The 19,104-nt window shown below is 37.9% G+C and overlaps 1 protein-coding gene and 1 long non-coding RNA gene across 2 annotated transcripts in view; one reads left to right on the top strand and one right to left on the bottom strand.

The window, feature by feature from the left end:
• Positions 1-545: 545 nt before the first annotated feature.
• Positions 546-4,592, bottom strand: LOC120433462. Its single transcript, XR_005608578.1, has 3 exons — positions 4,477-4,592; positions 2,966-3,084; positions 546-756 (listed from the first exon to the last, which is right to left on the bottom strand). It is a non-coding gene; the product is annotated as an uncharacterized LOC120433462 (long non-coding RNA).
• A 6,823-nt stretch (positions 4,593-11,415) lies between these two features.
• gpc6b (glypican 6b) overlaps positions 11,416-19,104 on the top strand; it is a 78,413-nt gene continuing 70,724 nt past the window's right edge. Inside the window, exon 1 of the mRNA XM_031738604.2 lies at positions 11,416-11,909. Within this exon, the coding sequence (XP_031594464.1) occupies positions 11,759-11,909 (151 nt within the window). The 5' untranslated portion in view covers positions 11,416-11,758. The remainder of the gene's footprint in view (positions 11,910-19,104) is intronic.

The raw sequence follows: 19,104 nt of genomic DNA, 5'->3' as shown, positions 1-19,104 counted from the left end.
CTAAGTTGGACATTTTATGATCACGGTTTGGATCTTGGTCTTTCTTTGGTTTCAATCATCTTGTCTTATCTGAAAGTCTAAGCCATCAGGTGTGTTGTGCCCTACAAATTCCCACAAGTAATTGGACTCTCAGTATATTTTCAGAACATTTTCCAGGCACCCAGAATAGGCCAAATCATTATGGTTTCTGGCAGATACAGAGCTAACAAAGGATTAAACCAGAGAGGAGCCAAGGAGTGTCGGGATTTGGTTTGTTTGTCCCAGCTGCGTTGTTTACAACCTCCTGTGCTATAGTCTACTTAAAGACAGCCCAACAGACATCAGAGAGGTGTTGGTGTCCAGGAGTTTTGTCAAGCCTGTCTCCCTCATACTCATCTGCAGGCTCAACGTGTCCGCCTTTGGAGAATGATTGACCACTAGCCTTAGATTGAAATTGATTGCATAAGGGCTATAACAATGAAAAGCCTTTGGTATTCTGGCAGTAGCAGTGGAAGAGTGTCAGAGGATTGGGCTACTGCTGTCACTAGAACAACAGGGTTCTTTATTAACGTATTGTCTAGTAGTCAGATTCCTAAGATCAGAGTGAGCCTTTGATCTTAGAGATACTGTGCTGCTAATTGGGTTGTATTGATCCATCCAGCGCCTGCCCATGATGGCACAGTCATGATGAATGTCAGTCTGCTGTGCTGAATGAAAAACTGGACTAACCAGCTTTGAGTTCAGCTGGGTTGTCTGGGTGATGTGCGGTGCCAGGTTCTAGACAGAGAAGAATCAAACATAAGTGGCAGAAAAGACATCATTATCAGTCTGCTTTAAAGTTTTCTGTAAAACTTGTTGCAAGGTTTCAAACTTCTCTGGGGTCCATATCAGTCTTGTTGTTGTAAAATAAATCTTAAGCTATTCTTCTATGAATGTTCTTGAGAAATGTGCCTTGCATCAGAAGAAAAGGGTTAATTATTAAAATTATGTTACCACATTTTCAAGAAACATTTTCTAATAGCTATAACAGTAATTTAAATAAAAATGTGGGGGGAGGATGTAAATATTTGTTATATTGCCAAGTCTGACAAATATTTATTCCTAGCAGATTTTTTTTTCTACTTGCCTCTGAAATACAAATCTATTTGCAAAAGATTGAAATGATTGATGAGAAGATTAAAGAGTTCTATCTAAGGGAACATTAACATAACCAAGCGTATTAATTTTAACAGACAGCACTTTATATTCTGATCTTTTGCAAAAGTTGGTTGATTTGCTGCTGTATTATTCTGACATTGGTGCACAGCTACAGAGTTGTACAACCCCAATTTTTATTGGACATTTCTTTTAGTTGCTCTGAGATTTTTTCATTAGATAAGTCAGCACGGTGCATGTCTTCAAAATTTCTAAGACATTCACTCCAGGAAAACTTAAATTACATAAATGTGCTACACACTTTGGATTATTTGTTAAAATGGTAGAGCCATACCATTGAGGCTGACACAGCCTTCATCGAAGAGTATCTGCTACTGTTTCATTATGCTGCATTAAATACCCATGGAGCAGGAAGGGGCAAAGCTTGAAGGATTGTACAGCATATTAAATTTATCTTGGTGAACCTCAATAGAATGAAGATATCACATGAAGTTCAAAATGCAGATATAAAACAATGGTGTTTAAGTTCCATGTAAACCTGGGAAATAAATGGTAGAATACATTCCTGGCAGTGACACAGAAGATAAAAAACAAGTTAATGCACTGTAACTTACTATGTGCAGTTTTATGACACACCTGTCCTTGTCTCTCTGCAGTCCCTAATTCAGTTTGAGCATAACAAAATTTGTTACACATCATTAAATTTAAATATTAGCACATGTGTTAGTAATGAATCTTTTGATATTTCTCATATGTGCAACAACACAGCAGTGTTGTTAAGCGTGGCCACATGTGTTTTTACTTGAATCCAACCACAGTCCTTCTAACTCCACTCCCATTAAAGAGGTCAGCTATGCAATGGCTAGAGCATCCAAGGTGATCATGTAAAGACAACTCATTAAAATAGTCAGCCCTAGACTGTGCACCTATATATGTGCAAGCTACGCAGCTTGATTGCTTTACTCATGCTGTCTGCTAGTGTTTTCAGGTTCTGTAAGGTGGCAGTCCAGATAAAGATTAGACTGCAATCCAGTGATACAAGAATGTCAATTAATTTTCTGCAGCCCCAAGGACAAAGTCATTTGCTCTTTTTACAGAACTGGACAGGATTTTGTAATTGATGATAATTTAAAAATGTTAGCATTTTTGCTTAAGAGGCTTTCATAGTATACCACATTGGGTACATAGCTATACTGTTGTCAGTTGTAGCAGACAAAAGATTTGTTTTCTGCTGGGGTTTTTTGTACTTTAACTGTTGATAATTCTTCGTTATATAATGGATTCATTTCTCATAGTCAACAAAGCACATGGCCCAGAGACATCTTTGTTTCTATTGCAATGAACAATGGCAAGGTGAACAAGAATGAATGATGAAAATTTGCTTGTGGTTTGAGTCTTTCTGTGCCCCAGGCTTGTTAAAAAATACACAGGGCATCTGTGGACATAAACTTTACATTGGAATCCTTAGTTGTAGATGCAAATATGCAAATACAATGTACAAGTATGTAGAATCAGTTGCAAGCCACCACAGTCAAGGATGTCTTCATATAATGAATAATGTAAAATATATACATAATAATAATAAAAATATATAATAATATTAATACTTACATGTACTTTTAGAAATATTAAATAGGTAGAAAAGGAGCAGGATCTTATGAAATGTCATTCCAGCCATGCTACAGCATTTAGTAGTTAGTTTCTAGGTTGTGTTTTCTGGTTCTACAAATCCACAACAGGTGAAAATATACAGCAATTTTCTCAATTTCACAGTATTTGTGAGATTTGTAGGTATTTCTAACTTTGTTATCAGTTGTGACAGCGTGCTTACTGTTATTAGTGTGACTGTCATTATTTCCCCAGGCGATTCTGTCTGTCTGCATGAGTGTCATCATAGCAAAATGTGGTCCTGGAGATAACCTTCTTCAGCAAGTACTACAAGAGAGGTTACTGTAAAAACACGATACCTTTCATAAACATCAGTCTCAGTTGCAGTTGGATCAAAATGCAGATGGTGTTTGATGAGTGTGGCCTGAATGAGGACTAAATAGTTTCTATCTACCATTGTCTCCCATTAGGACACATTGTTCTGCCCTTTGGTTTAATGCATTTCCAGCTGAATATTTCCTGCTTAGTAACATTTAACTGTTTATATAACTTTCATTTTAAATAAAAATCAGGAGCTTAGATTTATTCTTTGATTTATTTGTCTGACACTTACGCCACATTTACATCTTAAATGTCAGTTGCACTTGAACTGCTTTTCATTCTTCTGCAGAGACTTAATGTTCTTTACGTATCACTTACATGTATTTTTAAAGTGCTGCTGCTTTCATCTCTTACTTTTCAATTGACAAGATAAATGCTTCACTTACACACTTCACCTTGATTCAGTGCTTACAGTGAAACTCCTTTCATCACATCATTTCAGCTGCTTGCTGAGCTTTATTTAGGATCTGTATTTTGACTGTACCTTAAGCTGTCATATGATTTCATATGTTTTATGTGTCCACTGTAAAATGTCAGGAGCTGTGAGTTGCACAGATGACTCTGCATTTTTCTGATTAAACTCACAAGTGGGTTAGAATTTTTTGACACACACACTTTCCCTTCATTGTACATTATACCTGGAATTGTAGCTTTATTATGGTGGATGGTTAAGTTGACTTCAATAGCTTCCACTGTTGGAGAGTAAATGTATAACTATAGCTACTTATCTTCGCATCTAACTACCTAGTTGTATGTAAAGGAGTTACATAATCCAAGCAGAAGAAAAGTCAGTGTGATCTGCTAGAGTTAGTAAGAAAGACATCTAAGATCATGTATTTTAATTTTCTTCAAACATTTTCCACAAATTGGAAAATGAACAAAATCATAAACTACATGTGACCTCTGTTTGTCAGTTAAACATAAATGCAACAAGAATTTGTTTTAAAAATGGGAAATTAATTAAATATTAGCTTGAATCTAATGAAAATATTAGTTATACGAACTGTTTTTTTGGATGCGCAGTGTTATCATAGAACACAACTTTTATTTTGCTGCATTGCATTTTTTCAGGCTAATCTCCAGTGACACACCTGAGGAAATATATGGAAACCTGTAGGAGATTTAATTGTTCAATCAAATAGTAATAAAAACAAAGAATTCAAATACATATACTAGCTTAGTAGCTTAATTAGGCAATTCAGATATTTATCTTAGTTATTAAATTTTTAACAATTTGTAAGTTATTCCTAAATCTCAGTAACCCCGAGCTTTATGTCCCAATAAGACTGCCCAGAGTGTTCTTCAGTGAATTTACAAAGAGCTCTGTGAGTGATAAAACTGAATCATTCTCACCTGGAATTGTGCCCGATTCCAGCGGAGAATCGAGAGTCATGTGCTGAATAGGTAGACCTAGATGAACTGTCTAATTATTTCAAATGCTAATTTAGCTGTGAAGCAGCCAGCATTTGTTTATCTTTCTCTCAGCGGGTGTCCTAGCAACCCCACTTACCCAAACACGGCAGCTTGTTTCACTGGGAGTGGATTAAAAGTTTCTGTCTTCTGAGCATCTGTTCAGTGCAGCAGGAGATGCCATGTCTCCCCATAGCTCCAGACAATTCATGCAAGAGACCATATTCACATCTCTGACAAATATGAATAGGGACACAATGGTTGAAGGCACGGAGAGATTTCCAAACTGCTTATCCTATAAAACATTCCACATTTTCAGTGTTTAAAAAAACATGCAGCTGGGAGATAGACACAAGGGGAAATGCCCAAAACACTTTGCTTTCTCATATGCACTTATTTCCCTGTAGGTTGTCCCAGTAAGGAGTATGGAGTGGTTTGGAAGGTTGAGAAGTTCACTGCAGGAAATACTTGAAAGAAGGTGGTTTATAACTGACTCTTCAGAGGCACTTAGTTTGAAGTGAATTGGGTTTAGCTTGTGATTTTTTTCTGTCACTGTGTAGAATAAAGTAGATTTTGAAATTTACTGTTTACTGTCCTCCAAAAGAGCATATAAAGTTTATTGTAAGATAAAGAATGACAGTTTTTAACACGTCATTCCGACAGTTGCGTTGCTTTGTTGTCACTCAAGAATCATCTCTCAGTGATGAAAATGTCTCATTAGCTACATTATGTCTTCATCTCAAGAAACCACATATTTGTAATAATTGCGTTTATCATATGAGTCTGAAAAGGTAGGCTGTTTGAATTCTTGATATGATGAGAGCATTAAGAAAAGAGATTTATCTTATCTATGTTAGACCACGAATGGATCCATTGTGTGAAAGTCCATTTTACAGTTCAGAATTTAGTCTGGTATGAAAAATGCCAGGAAATGTGCAAGACAGTTTTTTTTAAAGAAAAGAATTCATAAGCCGTCCTTTTCACACCATTGTGTGAGAGGTCAATTCACTTAATGAGTTAAAATGACATCAATGAGTATACGACCTTCAATATACAAAAAAAGGAGAGAGAATTAATGAATAGCAGGAACGTCAGTGTGATAAATCAATATTAAACAAACTTTTAAAGTAATAGCAATTTCACAATGCTATTGTGATTCACTAATAAAATGTCAAAAGGTTGAAATTCAGCAATGAAAAACAGCCCTTTATTTCAGTATTACTGCAGGACATATTGTGCTACTAGTGTCTGCTAATCAGAAATGTACCAAAAAAATTATACTGGTATTTTTTTTTCCTTAGTTGGGTTTTTTTGTTTGTTTGTTTGCTTGTTTTTAGTTATTATAGGCTACAATTAAGCTTCGTGTCTTGGCTACGCAACCAAGCTGTAAATACTTCTCTGGAAACCATCTCTGTTTATGCTCTATTGTCTGTTGTGTATGATAAGAGCAATTTATCTCCATATTTGCACGGTATTAGCTACAAGATGATTATATGCTATAGCAGCCACATGGCAGTATGATTATATTAAACTGAATGCTGAACAGAAACTCTGAGTTTGAAATGTGAATGAGAGTTGTCAGCCATTAACCATGCTATGCATTATAGCATGAACAGTCGTTTATGTAACCTGTACAAACATCGCAAGTTTGCTTTGACTACTGTTTCTGATGATGTTTTTTCTCTGGCTAAATGACATGTAGAAAAGAGTATAATTAGTTGCCTATTTGGTATTAACCCATGACAGCGTTATTATTTAATTAGCAATTTCTGGTCTTTCTTTTAAATTTTCATAGAAAATGGCTTGTGGCAAATTGTCACCAGTGTAATGCTTACTATTTTAATTCAGTTCGTGTTCAAATCAACAGTGGTCCTGAAAGAAAGAGAGAAAATATTCATTTTAGCCACTGTGCATTTTTTTGAAGTTTGAAATACACTTCTTGTACACAAAATTGTGGAAAATGTGACCTAACTATAAAGGCATGTGAAAAAGTAGCAGCCACATGCTGCTAATCAAATGCACATCGTTAACTGATCATCAGGTGGTGGAGGTTTTGCAGTTTTGTCATCTGGAGTATTCAGGTATATGTTAACACAGTGCCACAATATTCCAATCAGAGGACATCCCAGCAATTTCACTTCAAGGTGAGAACATGCAGTCCTCAAAGAGACTGCAAGAAACCTAAGAGCTACATCGTGACAATGATCCCAAGCACCCCTGCAATTCAACAAGAGAATGATTAAAAAAGCAAAGAATTAAGGTGTCGAAGTAGCCCAGTCCAAAAGCCCAACTCAAACAAGGCACTCTGCATTATTGCCAAAGATCTTTCCAGTGAACATTGTTTCAGAATGTCATGAACTTAAACATTTAACATGCTAACTGAGGCCTGTATAGTCTGAGATGTAGCTCTTGGCGGTTTTTGCAGTTTCTCTCAGCACCGCATGTTCTGACCTTGAGGTGAATTTGCTGGGATGCCCTCTGATCGGAAGATTATGGCACTGTGTTAACTCACACCTGAATGGTCCAGATGACCAAGTCCAGACCTCAATCCAATTGAAATGCTGTGGCAAGACCTAAGGAGTGCTGTGCATAAATGAATGTGCACAAACTGAAGCAACATTGTAAAGCTGAGAGACTAATACAGTCATACAGAAAATGAGTGCTTCTTGTTAGTGAAGCTAAAAGTGTTTCTACAACTTCAGACAACTGAATCATGGCCCTGTACCTTAATATGTCTTAACTATTTTTAGGCTTTCTACCACTGATGGAAATTTAAATTACATAATTTAAACAAATGTTTGAGTATACTCTTTTCAGAATAAGGACAGATGAGACAGCGCTTGAGAATCTGATGATTATACACACGGTTGTATTTTTAAAAGCTTTGTCTGGTAGTTATCTACTTTGTGTTTGATTCAAATGTGAGGCCATATTTTTAGGTCTTCTACAGAAACTGATTGTAAGCTTGTTCACATTGAACAGAAGGATGGTAAATAGTTCTGAAATCCTTGAACATACATTTCATATTTCCTGATTGCATTATGTTGTGAAGTGACTTCTTGCTGTTATGTAATTTGTGGATATTTGTCCCAGAATTTTAAAACATAATCACATTTATTTATGACACAAAATCCTGAACCAGAGATTTTAGGGATGTTGCAATTAACATATTTCTTTGCCATGTTTTGAGATGATTTTGGAACAAAGTCTTTACATTGCCAGAATAAAAAAAAGGTTTCTGAATTGCACTACACAGCCTATCAGGAAAGCCTACACTAAACGTGCATGAAAGAAGATTTATATTGGTTGAACCTTGGAAGCGACAGCAAATTTCAGCACAATGCAGTGTTTTTATCCAACTAGAATAATTGAGGGATCATAGAGATATTGTTGCTTTTCCTCATGTATTGAGGATTTGGAGAAGATGTACATCTAGCTTGTATATTGTGGTCGTGCCAATGAGTCATTTAGTCCGACACATTGACAGAAATCTGCATTCATCTTCCTGAGATTAAGTGAAGCATTTGCTGTGCTTGCCACATATTTGATATCAAATCCATATAAGCTGTTCGTTACCCTCTTTCACGTTTGTGAAAATTTGTGGACACAGCCAAGAACAACAGTCAGGCTGTTTTGATTCAAGGCGTCAGCTCTGAGATCCCCGCACTTCTTATTGTGCCGCCTTGGTTTTTTTTGTTGTTGTTTTTTTAACACAGAATAAACGTGGATTTTCTCATCTGTATGAGGAATGTGAACAGAGCCTGAGTCGATATTGGAGAGAAATCAGAGTGCGTTAGGATGTAGGGCAGGTAGAACAATTTGACTCATATTAAAATACATATTTATTTGTTGTCATGACTTGCAGGTAGGTCAAATATTATGTGCATTTGATAGTTTATCCACATTCTCCATATCAATTTCCATTCAAAAACATAAACCCCTCCGTGCTTCTCTAGGGGGAAAAAATCACTTGTCAGTTTCTAGACTTTTATTACAGTCAGCCCCTTTTTGTTCCAATCTTACCTTAGCTTATCTTCTTCACCCAATGGTGTTGATTTATTTCAGTTTTCTTATCTTAGAAACTGTGCAGTATTGACAGAGCTAATTAAAGATTGTAGCAAATGAAAATAAAAAGTAAATTCACAGGTCTTAACAATACTATCCCAGCTACCATAAAGTGAGCAGAAAAATGCACAAAACATAATTAAACAATACACAAACTCACATAAACCATCACCACTGGTTACAAGAGCATCTTTATTACTTACCATTTTTAACTGAAAGATTGATCATCAGTTGATTCACACTGTGCAGGTTAGAATTAATGTGTACTGGTGGAACAGATGGAGACAGGTGCACAGTCTCTTCATTTGTTAGTTAATTGTTTATGAACGCTGCCTTAAAATAAATAAATAAAAGTTAATGCTTTTAAATAAAAGCTTTAATTTGGAGGTGGGATGTAGGACACGATGAAAAGTCCTGTAATAATGTTGTGTAATCGCCACATTAAAAGGAAAACAGATGCGATGGCCAAGGTAAGAGGTGAATATGTGGTGCTCTCCAAGGTGCTGTACATGCAGCTGTCAGTGGCAGAGAAAATGTCTAAGCCTCTCACTTTAGCTTGCACCAGGTGTTAGTGTTACTTATTAGCAGCAGCTTATGAGACAATATCTTAGCTGCAGTTCAAACACTGAACTCATCTGTGTATGTGCGATGTGTGTTTTTCTCTCTTGGTTGCGAGACTTAAGAGGTTGTTACTGTGCCTTTCTTCACCTTCTAATGTTCTCATAATAAGCACTGTCGGTGTCACAGCACTCAGTGTTTCTCACAGCACTCAGTGTTTCTCTTCTATTAAGTTCTGTTTGTTTTGTTCTGAACCGTTAGTGCGACAGTATGCCAAAGTTATACTTTTGTCACCTTGACGGCTGAGGTGTTTATTGTTTCGACAAGTAGGTTCTGTGATTTTGACAAGATAATAAAGTTAAATGTTACTGCACTTCGTGTTCTTGGGTCTCTGACCTAGTGTTTGGAGTTTTTTTTAAAGTTTATATATCTTTGAATTTTGTATTTTAGGTTATCTTTTGGGACATGAGTCCATATCCATGAGTTTTCAGTTTATTTGACCTCTCCCGTGTCCCTGTTTCCTGTTATCAAGTCTTAGTCTCTGTGGTAGGCGTTTTTCTGTGTTGTTACTTCCTGTTTGTTTTGGTAGCTCTTGTCCCATGTGCATTGTATTTACTTTTGCTTCCCTTGTCTTGATAATGTCTGATTAGTTTCAGCTCTGTACCTGGGTGTTTCCCATATCCTGGATTACCTCATGTTTCTATTTAAAGCAGAACTTTGGCTAACTTCATGTCGTGTTGTAGTGCTTTTCTGTTTGCTTTCGTTAATGGATTTCCCCGGACACTGTTTCAGTTTTGCTTTTACTTATGAACTCTGATTAGCCAGAATAAATGGCTCACTTGTCACTTACGGTCTGCTTTGTCCCATGTCCAAGCTTTTGGGGCCACATTTTACTCCTTCTCTGACATCATGTTTACTATTCTACATCACTGGCTGGTTTGGGAATGCCTTGAAATCCCAGAATAACTGTGGTAAGTTAGAGCAGCATATTACTATGTAGTTAGGAAACTTGAAAGCCATCTTGGCTGTGATTAATTCTTTATTGTATTAAAATTATTCATCTGGATGAAATCATTCCCTGGATTTCAAAGCTGGATACATTAAAGTGTGACATGTCCAGGTCAAAATGTCTCACTATAAAAGTAGAGCAGAGAATTCATGAAAGGAACCACTAAAGGATGAAGAGACTAACGACTAATTCTATCATCCCTTTACTGAATGTCAAAACAGGGGGACTACATTTGTTTTTGGGGAATAGTGTTTGACCAGTTGTAAACATAAAAGGGAGTATAAGTGTATTTTGGTGCTGTGATTAGCAGTGTTTTCATTATGCGACTTCTCCGAACCTCTCAAAGGACATGATCGACATGAACATACATTAAGAATTCTAAAAATAATGACCGTCTTTCATGTAGGGAACTGAATGTGGCCTCATAAAGCCAGAGTACAGGCACTTTAATCAGTAAAGCAGAACATACCTCAGTGTTGCCCTTAAACCTGAACCCCTTGGATTTGGATATTTAATTGAAAATCTTCCAGTGCTACCATCTGAAACAAGCCGGTGTCACTTTTAAAGAACTTTCAAAATGTGGTAACCCATCCCACTGGAATCCTTTGCATAGTGATGGGAGCCATGTTAATCCACCGTTGATCTACCCAGGGATCAAGCTGTTCCAAAATCAATAAAGCTGTGAAAGCTTGTCTTCTGGTCTTAATCAAATCCTTTACATCCGTGACTTATACAGTTTGATACTACAGAACCTGATAATTTGCTTCTGTATCAGATGAATGTAGTGAAAAAATATCAACATTTGCATTTTCTAAGCTCAGCAGAATCGCCACCCTCCCAGAGGAGCATAAACGTGCAGGCCAAGTAAAGGTTAGTTAAGTTACAGATATTAGAAAAAAAATCCAAGTGTAACAGACTGCATTTTATAATTCACACCCACGAAAAACAATGGGATATACCCACAGGCATTTATGGCAGCGATTCAATTTTAAAGTCGGCTCCATAGCTTCCCAAGTATTCCTGTAAGGGTTTCAGGATTTACTGCAATAGTAGTATGACCATGTGTGATGTATAACGACCGATTTTTAATCCAATAGCACCTACAGGATGTTTTATGTATTTGTTACTTTCTACCAGGTTGTATCTCAAATGCACTTGCCGACCTGCTACACTGGATGAGGCTCGATTCCACTCCACGTTTTGTGTCCCGCTTTTGCCCTGCCGGTGCATCTGAACACACAGCGCTCTCCTCCACAGAGCATTTCCACTTCAACGCAGCTACAATGGGCTTTCTTTGCTGAGCGAAGTTGAGTCAACAAGCCGGGAAACGCGCTCCTTGGATTCATGTGGCACCTTTACGCTCACAGCTTTCTTTTCTACTGCGCCGAGGGACTTTCAACTGAACTCGGTGGCGATACAAACCCGTTGTGCTTTGGGGGATGTGTTACTAGACTATAGTTGAGTTCCAACCACTAAAAACGACCAGTCATTAAGTAGTCTACCTGCGAATCTGCTGCAGGAGGGGGGAGTTTTGCCAGCAAGCGGGACACTGCAGAGTACCTAAACAGTGAGGGATCTGTACAGAAGTGAACGATGCTCAGACTGGAGACCATCATTTGCACTTTTTCTGTGCTGTCTGTTGCGGCAAGAGCCGAATTTAAAGCGAGGAATTGCAGCGAGGTGAGGGAGGCTTGCATCGCGAAAGGCTTCGGCTTCTCACATGTTCCCCATCAGGAGATCCCAGGTAAGGGTGGACTGAGTTACTGGCTCACGACCTGCCGGTTACAGCATCCGAAATGATCGGGAATATGCAGCGACTTTTACAAAATAAAATAATAATAATAGTAAACGCGTCTGTGTTAAGTGTTTATATCTGAGAGGAAAAGTTAAAAATACTCAGCAGTCCTATTGCAACTAATTTAAGATGCTAAATCGTTTTAATGCTGCAGGGGTACGCTACTGCGACTGCACCACATCCAACTAATCGGTTCCAGCTTTTCAACCACCTGTCACTCACAAAGTACCTGCTCTGATTTTCACTCACTGAAGTTAACTTTATATAAATGATTTCCAAAACGCTCCTGACTGACTACCTGGGGGTAGTGAGCTTCCCACAGCTGTTTAGAGAGATCTGCTCTAATCGGGAACCCACGCATGTAAACTGCCTGAACGCACAACTACAGGCTTATTTAGTTATATATATGTCATACCGGCTATCCTGCCCTATCAGTGCCGAGTGTGAAATGTGTCTGCATGTCTCCAGTAGAGGTCTCTGACGGTGAAAACCAAGTAGAGGGGGCCCAGTGAGTGGACAGCTGCGCAGATTAACTCCTGTCCTGTGAAAATTGGGTGATTAGATAAAATGAAGCTCATGCAATGCTCAAGCAGTAGACCACAACTGTTACTCACTTCATTTGGTATTGCATGGTTTCTGCCACAACCCTAATGAGTAATTATCTTAAATATACCTTGTGCGAAATAAGGCAGGCCTGATGCACCCCTATTGGCATGTAAAACTGCAGATTTTATGATGTTTTGTTTTAATCTCTGTTGGTTTTCCTGGCCTTGATTACACATTATGTGAGTCTTGCACATGCTTTAAAAAAATGACTTAAGGTTACAGTGTCAGTGTTTCACTGCAGCGATACTTAAATTAAATCAATCTGTTTTTCAAGAATAGTTTGGGTATAAATATCATTATGTCATCAGAACAGGGGTATGGATGAGAGGCAGTCTCCCCTTTCCGCCTCTTTCATTGAATTATCTCTCCAGGTCGTCATTGTTATGCTTCAAGGCCAATTATTCTTTCTATAAATCAAGGAATCTGGCACAAGTAAAAGGCTGCATATTTGATAACAGGCACACCTGTTCAGAGACGGGTTGAATAACTAACTGATTAAATCCTTTGGATCCGTGTCTCTGACATCACAACTAATCTCTGGAATGAGTGGAAAAAATCCAATCTGTCTCTTTCCTGAATGATGTCACCCTGAATAAAAGTCTTTTGATCTTCTCTTTGAATGAGTCACAACCTTACATGTCTTCGGGAGAGACGCTTTATCAACAACTCAGCAAATTCGCACCGTGATAGACATGTCCTCTGGGCTTACGGCTCATTGCCTCTTACTCATGCAAACAACTTTCAAGCTAAGCCAGATCTAAAATAAATTTGCAAATTCCTTTTGATTAAAAGTTGATTAAAATCGTAACATTGTCCTATCAATAAATAAATAAATGAAAAAACATTCAAGTTGCTTCTTAGCAGAAATGTAGTAAATGCAGAGAGTTTTCTTTTTCGCTATGTAGGTTTATATTAGTCTGAACTGATTTAAAATTTAATCTCGTGGCTGGCACACGACTTGTTTGCACTATTTTACTTAATCTCCTGAAAATAGAGCCTTTGGTATAATAGCTGATTTGGGGGGTAAATTAGATCATTTGGACTATAATTGAGTAATATAGTTTATTAAAATATGTGTATTTTTTTAACATTATAGACAGTTCTCTGGTGCTGTGCACTGTTGCCTCACAGCGAGGGTGTACTGGGTTTGAATCCACAAGCTGCCCGAGACTTTTCTTTGGGAAGGTTGCATGTTCTCCCTGCCTATGTATGGGCTGTCTCCGGGAACTCCGGCTTCCTCCCGCACTCCATGAATATGAGCGTTAATGGTTTTCTGTCTCCCTGCATGTCAGCCTCACGACAGACCAGCGATCTGTCCAGGGTGTACCCCTCCTTTTGCTCTAATGACAGCTGGGATAGATCCCAGCTTCCCTGGGGTTAAGAAAATGGATGGATGGATATATTTTTATGAAATTCACTTGGCAGATGTTGTTAATAATGCAGCATTATCTGCTTTTAGCTTCGGCCCTTTTTAGTTATTTAGTTTTTTCACTGAAATATCATTCATTTATATTACACACATGATGTAGAAGTAGTGGTGTAGTCAATGAGTGTGTCAAGGGCACGTTACTGTTCACTTTTTATGATTTGTGGAGTTTACAGACAGATTGCAAATGACATTAACACCAATTCACAGATTAATGCAAACTTAAACACTTTTTTCATGCAGTTTGTGATGACTTGAAGAGCTTTTTAGGACGGACGGCTTGATCATTAAAGTCACAAAAAAGTTTAAGTTACTTTAGAGCTTCAAAAGCTTCCTGTTTTGCTGTTTGTGCCACTCTCACAACTGCCTTCACACTCTATTAAAACCACTGATGATTTAGGGGAAATCTCAAACTTCATATTACTGGTCCACCTCCACAAATGATGCTTTCACTGCTGCTGCCTGCTGTGCATTTTTTGTTAAATGGTCTCACTTTGCGGTTTGATTTCTTGAAGTCTGTGACAGATGGATGTGTGTGTGGTTTTACTGCTTTGATGTGATGCCGTTAGAGACTGGAAAACATATCTGAAAAACACTGTATTTGTAAAGTTATGTTTTTATTAAATTCGATTTTACTTACATTTAAATTAATCAAATTAGAATACTATAGAAATATATATCTATTACTTTTTTATATTACCCAAACTTTTTCTATAAGATTGGCCAATATGAGTAATTCACTGCAACCATTGCAAATATAATAGAGCGGTAATAATAACCGTGAAACATCAGGGTGCTATTGTGAGAGTATTTCTGCACTACTTAAAATGTTGAAATAACTACCACATCTTCTCCTGGAGTTAGAAATGAAAAGCTTAGTACCCCAGATTTTCTGTGTGTGTGTTTTTGTGTGTGTGTGTGTGTGTGTGTGTGTGTGTGTGTGTGTGTGTGTGTGTGTGTGTGTGTGTGTGTGTGTGTGTGTGTGTGTGTGTGTGTGTGTGTGTTTGTGTTTGGGCTCAATAGAGGAACCAGGTCAGGGGGAATGACAGCACTGGAGATGGTGTTATTGACAAAAATGTTGTTATGATCCAAAGCCTGAAGGCTCAGCGAGTACAGTAATTCCACAAGACTTAACCGATGATTCTTTCTGCTGACCAGACCGGGCCGGAAGCTGGTTTACTGTGAAAACATTTAAAATAGGGATGAACTTATGGATTGCTCTAAAAGTCTTTGGAGTGTTTGCACATCTTAAAATATGAATCACCCTCTCAGAAGACTTTAATTATATCTATTTAATTTAATTGTAAGCAAATTAATTATATTTTGCCTCTGAAATCCACTTCTTTATTGCTTGTTAAAGTTAAGACCTGCACTCAGTCTTATCTGCTGTCTCAGTTTCCACTCAGTCGATTACCCAGTGTCTGAGACGTGGAGAGTGAGTCATATGGCAGACTGCGGGATTCAATGGAACTTCTTAGGTTGTCATATTCTATGCTATCATTTGACGTCCAGCTCTGTTTACTGCCAGTCAGGAGATGGAGGTGGGACAGAAATAACGAGTGGTAATATTTTATGTGATCTTTGGCTGCCTGCGCGAGGCAAATGATCTCTACTGAAGCATGTAATGTGCACAGGTCTTCTACTGTCATGTAATGGGATGGAGGGGATTAAAAAGGGCTAAATGGGAGTGCCTGTAAAGGGAATGGCCAGGTGACTTTGTTAGCCCCTGCAGCACACTTCACTGTTGCTGTGATGTATTGTGAAATTATTGTGACCTTCCTGCCAGTCACACATGTTGAAATAGATCTCGGGGTGAGGTCCTGAAAGGGATAATGGCTTCCGATGGCATGTTTTACCTTTTTTACATTTTACTCTACAAACATCAAAGTATTTGTGATAAAAATTGTGGATAAATGGACTTTTGAGATCCACGGGAGTTGTTTTGTTTGTATATGGTAGCCCCAGTCTTTGAGTGTATATGTTGCTAATGTAATGTAAATGTGTCCCACTGAGAAGCAGAGGGGGGCACTAACAGGCAAAAAAAAATGAAAAAAAATCCAAACAATCATCATTTTTCTCGTGGCAGAGGGGAATTCTTGCTGTCTGCATCCCTATGTCATCAATCATACTTATGGATGCCAAAATGGCCTCATGATGGGCTCTCTCTGCGGGTGTTTCCTGTGAGAGCTGCAGGAAACACTGTGTCCTGCAAGTCTTTTAGGGTTGCAGCACTAAAAGGATAACACCACCAGAATCAAAGTACATCAAAATAAATTTAAGAAAGGGAAATTTCAAAAAGTTTTTTATGCAGAATGCACAAAAGTACGAACTCAGACACAATGTGCTGCTAACAGTATGTCTTGCTTTCAAGGCCCTGAAGTGGATTAACGCACAGTTTTTTTTATTTGTTTTTTGAGTGTTAGCCTTATAAATAACTTAAGCTTAACACTTAAAATAGACAAAACATGCTCCAAGTGCAACTTAATTGGTTACACAAATGTACTGAAAGATACAGAGATGGCAATGAATCGCTCATCAGGGGAGACAAAAAAGTGATGAGCAATGTTGCAGTAGACTAAAAATGTTTCTGCTCATTTTCCACAGCAACTTCAAAATGCATAAAGCAAAAAATTACTTCAACATTTTCTGCCGGAAAAGATTTCTAGGAGAAATACTCAGAAATGTCAGATGACCATTCCAGTTATGAGGCTGAGGTTGCTGTGGATGCACGGGTCAAAAAAGGACTTTTATTTAAAAGGGTTTGTGTCTCCATCCATCCATCCATCCATCCATCCATCCATCCATCCATCCATCCATCCATCCATCCATCCATCCATCCATTTCTGTTGCTTATTTGGGTCCAGACTGTGAGAGCAGTACCCTAAACAGAGTCACTTTCAGCCACTTTCTTCAGCTCTTCCAGAGACACACCAAGTTGTTTCCAAGCTGACTGACAGGTGGAGTCTCTCCATGATGAGGCCCCAACCTAACCTGGAATGATCACTCATAAATCAGCGCTGACCTGTCGATTTTAAACTTGGTTGTTTTAGTTTACTGTCACGGACTAGACTTGTGTGCTGTCCAGGTTGCATACTGTCTCTTGTCCCATGACAGCTGGGATAAGTTTCAGCCCCTCCACAACATTAATTTGGATAAGCCATTAAGAAGCTACTTTCAGCTGCTCCCTTATTCACAAGGGGTTGCCACACTGGGCAGCTCTGCATATTTGATTTGGCAGATTTTTACACTGGATGTCCTTCCTGATGCATCCCCCCCATGCATTTGTACTAAGGAACTCCATGGACTGATTTTTGTTCTCAATTTTATTCTCCAAGAGCTAACTTAGTTGAATTTAGGGCAATACTATTTTATTAGTTAAACAGATACTTTCACAGGTTTGCCTACATTACATAAATCATTTCAGTCAGATATGAGAGACGGAACTTCTGGCAGAAAGGCTTGTTTCTTCCATGTGCACAAGCAAGTCCCAACCAGGTGTCCCATTGAAAAAAAACCCTTTGGTGTCTGTGCTTCTTGTCATATGTTTCTCTGTTTGCTTGCCTTGTGAGTATTTATAGCACATTTCTGTATATGCTTTTGTTGAGTGTTCTTGTAGCTTATGTCTTGTAAAATTGATAAGGATTGTTTGTGTGTGCTTGTGTGGTTTATCTATTTGTGTATTGCTTATTTAAATGGAATTATTTGGATTTAAATTGTTACTACATGTTTTATTGAACAGTTTTGTTTTCATGCATACAGTCTTTGTTTTTGCATCATCATCATTTGATATACACAATATTTGTTTAGTTGTGTGCAAGCCATTTTTTTTCTTCATATGCACTATTCAAGAGGGCTGCTTGCACAATCACCCTCATAAAGCCATGCACTGAGTTTATTGTATCTGACCAGCAGCCCAAGACCAAGTTATTTTATTCTGCCAGTCTGGAACCTACAGTTTATGCAACAATGCACTCCTCTCAGATTTTGATGAATTTTGATGTGTTTGTGTTTCTTCAGGAAGGAGGGGAACTCATGTCTTCAGGGTTACTGATATTTTTTTTAACACCAGAAGTACTCTTTGGATAATATTTCTAAACCCTAATCCTGTTTGTGACCCAAACTTTCTGTTTATTTTGTTTGTGGCCTCCAGCAGGGTTTATGTCCAACTTTCTGCTGCTCATAACTCCAGTTGTTGAAATTTTAATACACTCTACACATTTAAAAACCAAACGGGGTTCCAGTTGGCAGTTATTAACAATGCTGTTTGTTTGACTAATTCACAGTGCATATTATGTGAATAAGTAAATGACTGAAATATTTCCAGGTAAATGTCAGTTTTTATTACTATGTAGCAGAAACCTTTTCATTTTTTTTCCATTTGTGTTTTTTTTTTTTTTTCAAAAATGTAGTTTTAGTAAAATGTACTGGGTTATTGAAGCTTGTCCAAATGCTGTACGGCTGGCATGCCTGGTTTAAATTGCTGACACACAGCTGTTGTCGTATACATTACTAAAGGAATATGCTGCTGCCTCGGGGAATTAACATTTTCTAAATTTATTTGAAATAAATATGTGAAAAACAATACACAGATTCTCGTGAAATGGCATTGCAATCATCGTTTAATGGTTTCAGAATCATTTGAAATGTGGACGAATGAGTGCTCCTGCAAGAAAATGAATGGATGTTATTTTGATCTATTAGTTCCTGTCAACAACTGTCCAATTAAATTCTAACCTGGAGCCACAATGAAAGAGCCTTTTCATTTCTGTTTAAAGAAACTGGCATAAACACATTTTTGCGCGTCACTCATGCCGTTTTTTTTTTTTTCTCTGTTTGACCAGTATAGACTACTATTTTGGAGATCTGTTTACACTGTTTCCTGTAGTTGACAATATTTCATTGTCTCTTTTTTTAAGACATTCACAGATCACTTTCTGAAAACAATCCTCTGGATCAGTGTGGTTTTCACTGACATTAGTATCAAAATTCTGGCTTTGGACTGTGGCGTATAGCCAGTACTTTTTCCCAACATCACATCTGTCAAAACTTAGCCATCATGAAACAACGCTAACTCGAATGCCTTGTTGCTGCTGTTGGATCTATCTTTAGCAT

Source organism: Oreochromis aureus, linkage group 16 (genome assembly GCF_013358895.1).
Source record: "Oreochromis aureus strain Israel breed Guangdong linkage group 16, ZZ_aureus, whole genome shotgun sequence".
In the NCBI taxonomy this organism is placed as follows: Eukaryota; Metazoa; Chordata; class Actinopteri; order Cichliformes; family Cichlidae; genus Oreochromis; species Oreochromis aureus.
Note: the sequence above shows the minus strand (reverse complement) of the source record. Positions and strands in the feature narration are given on the sequence as shown.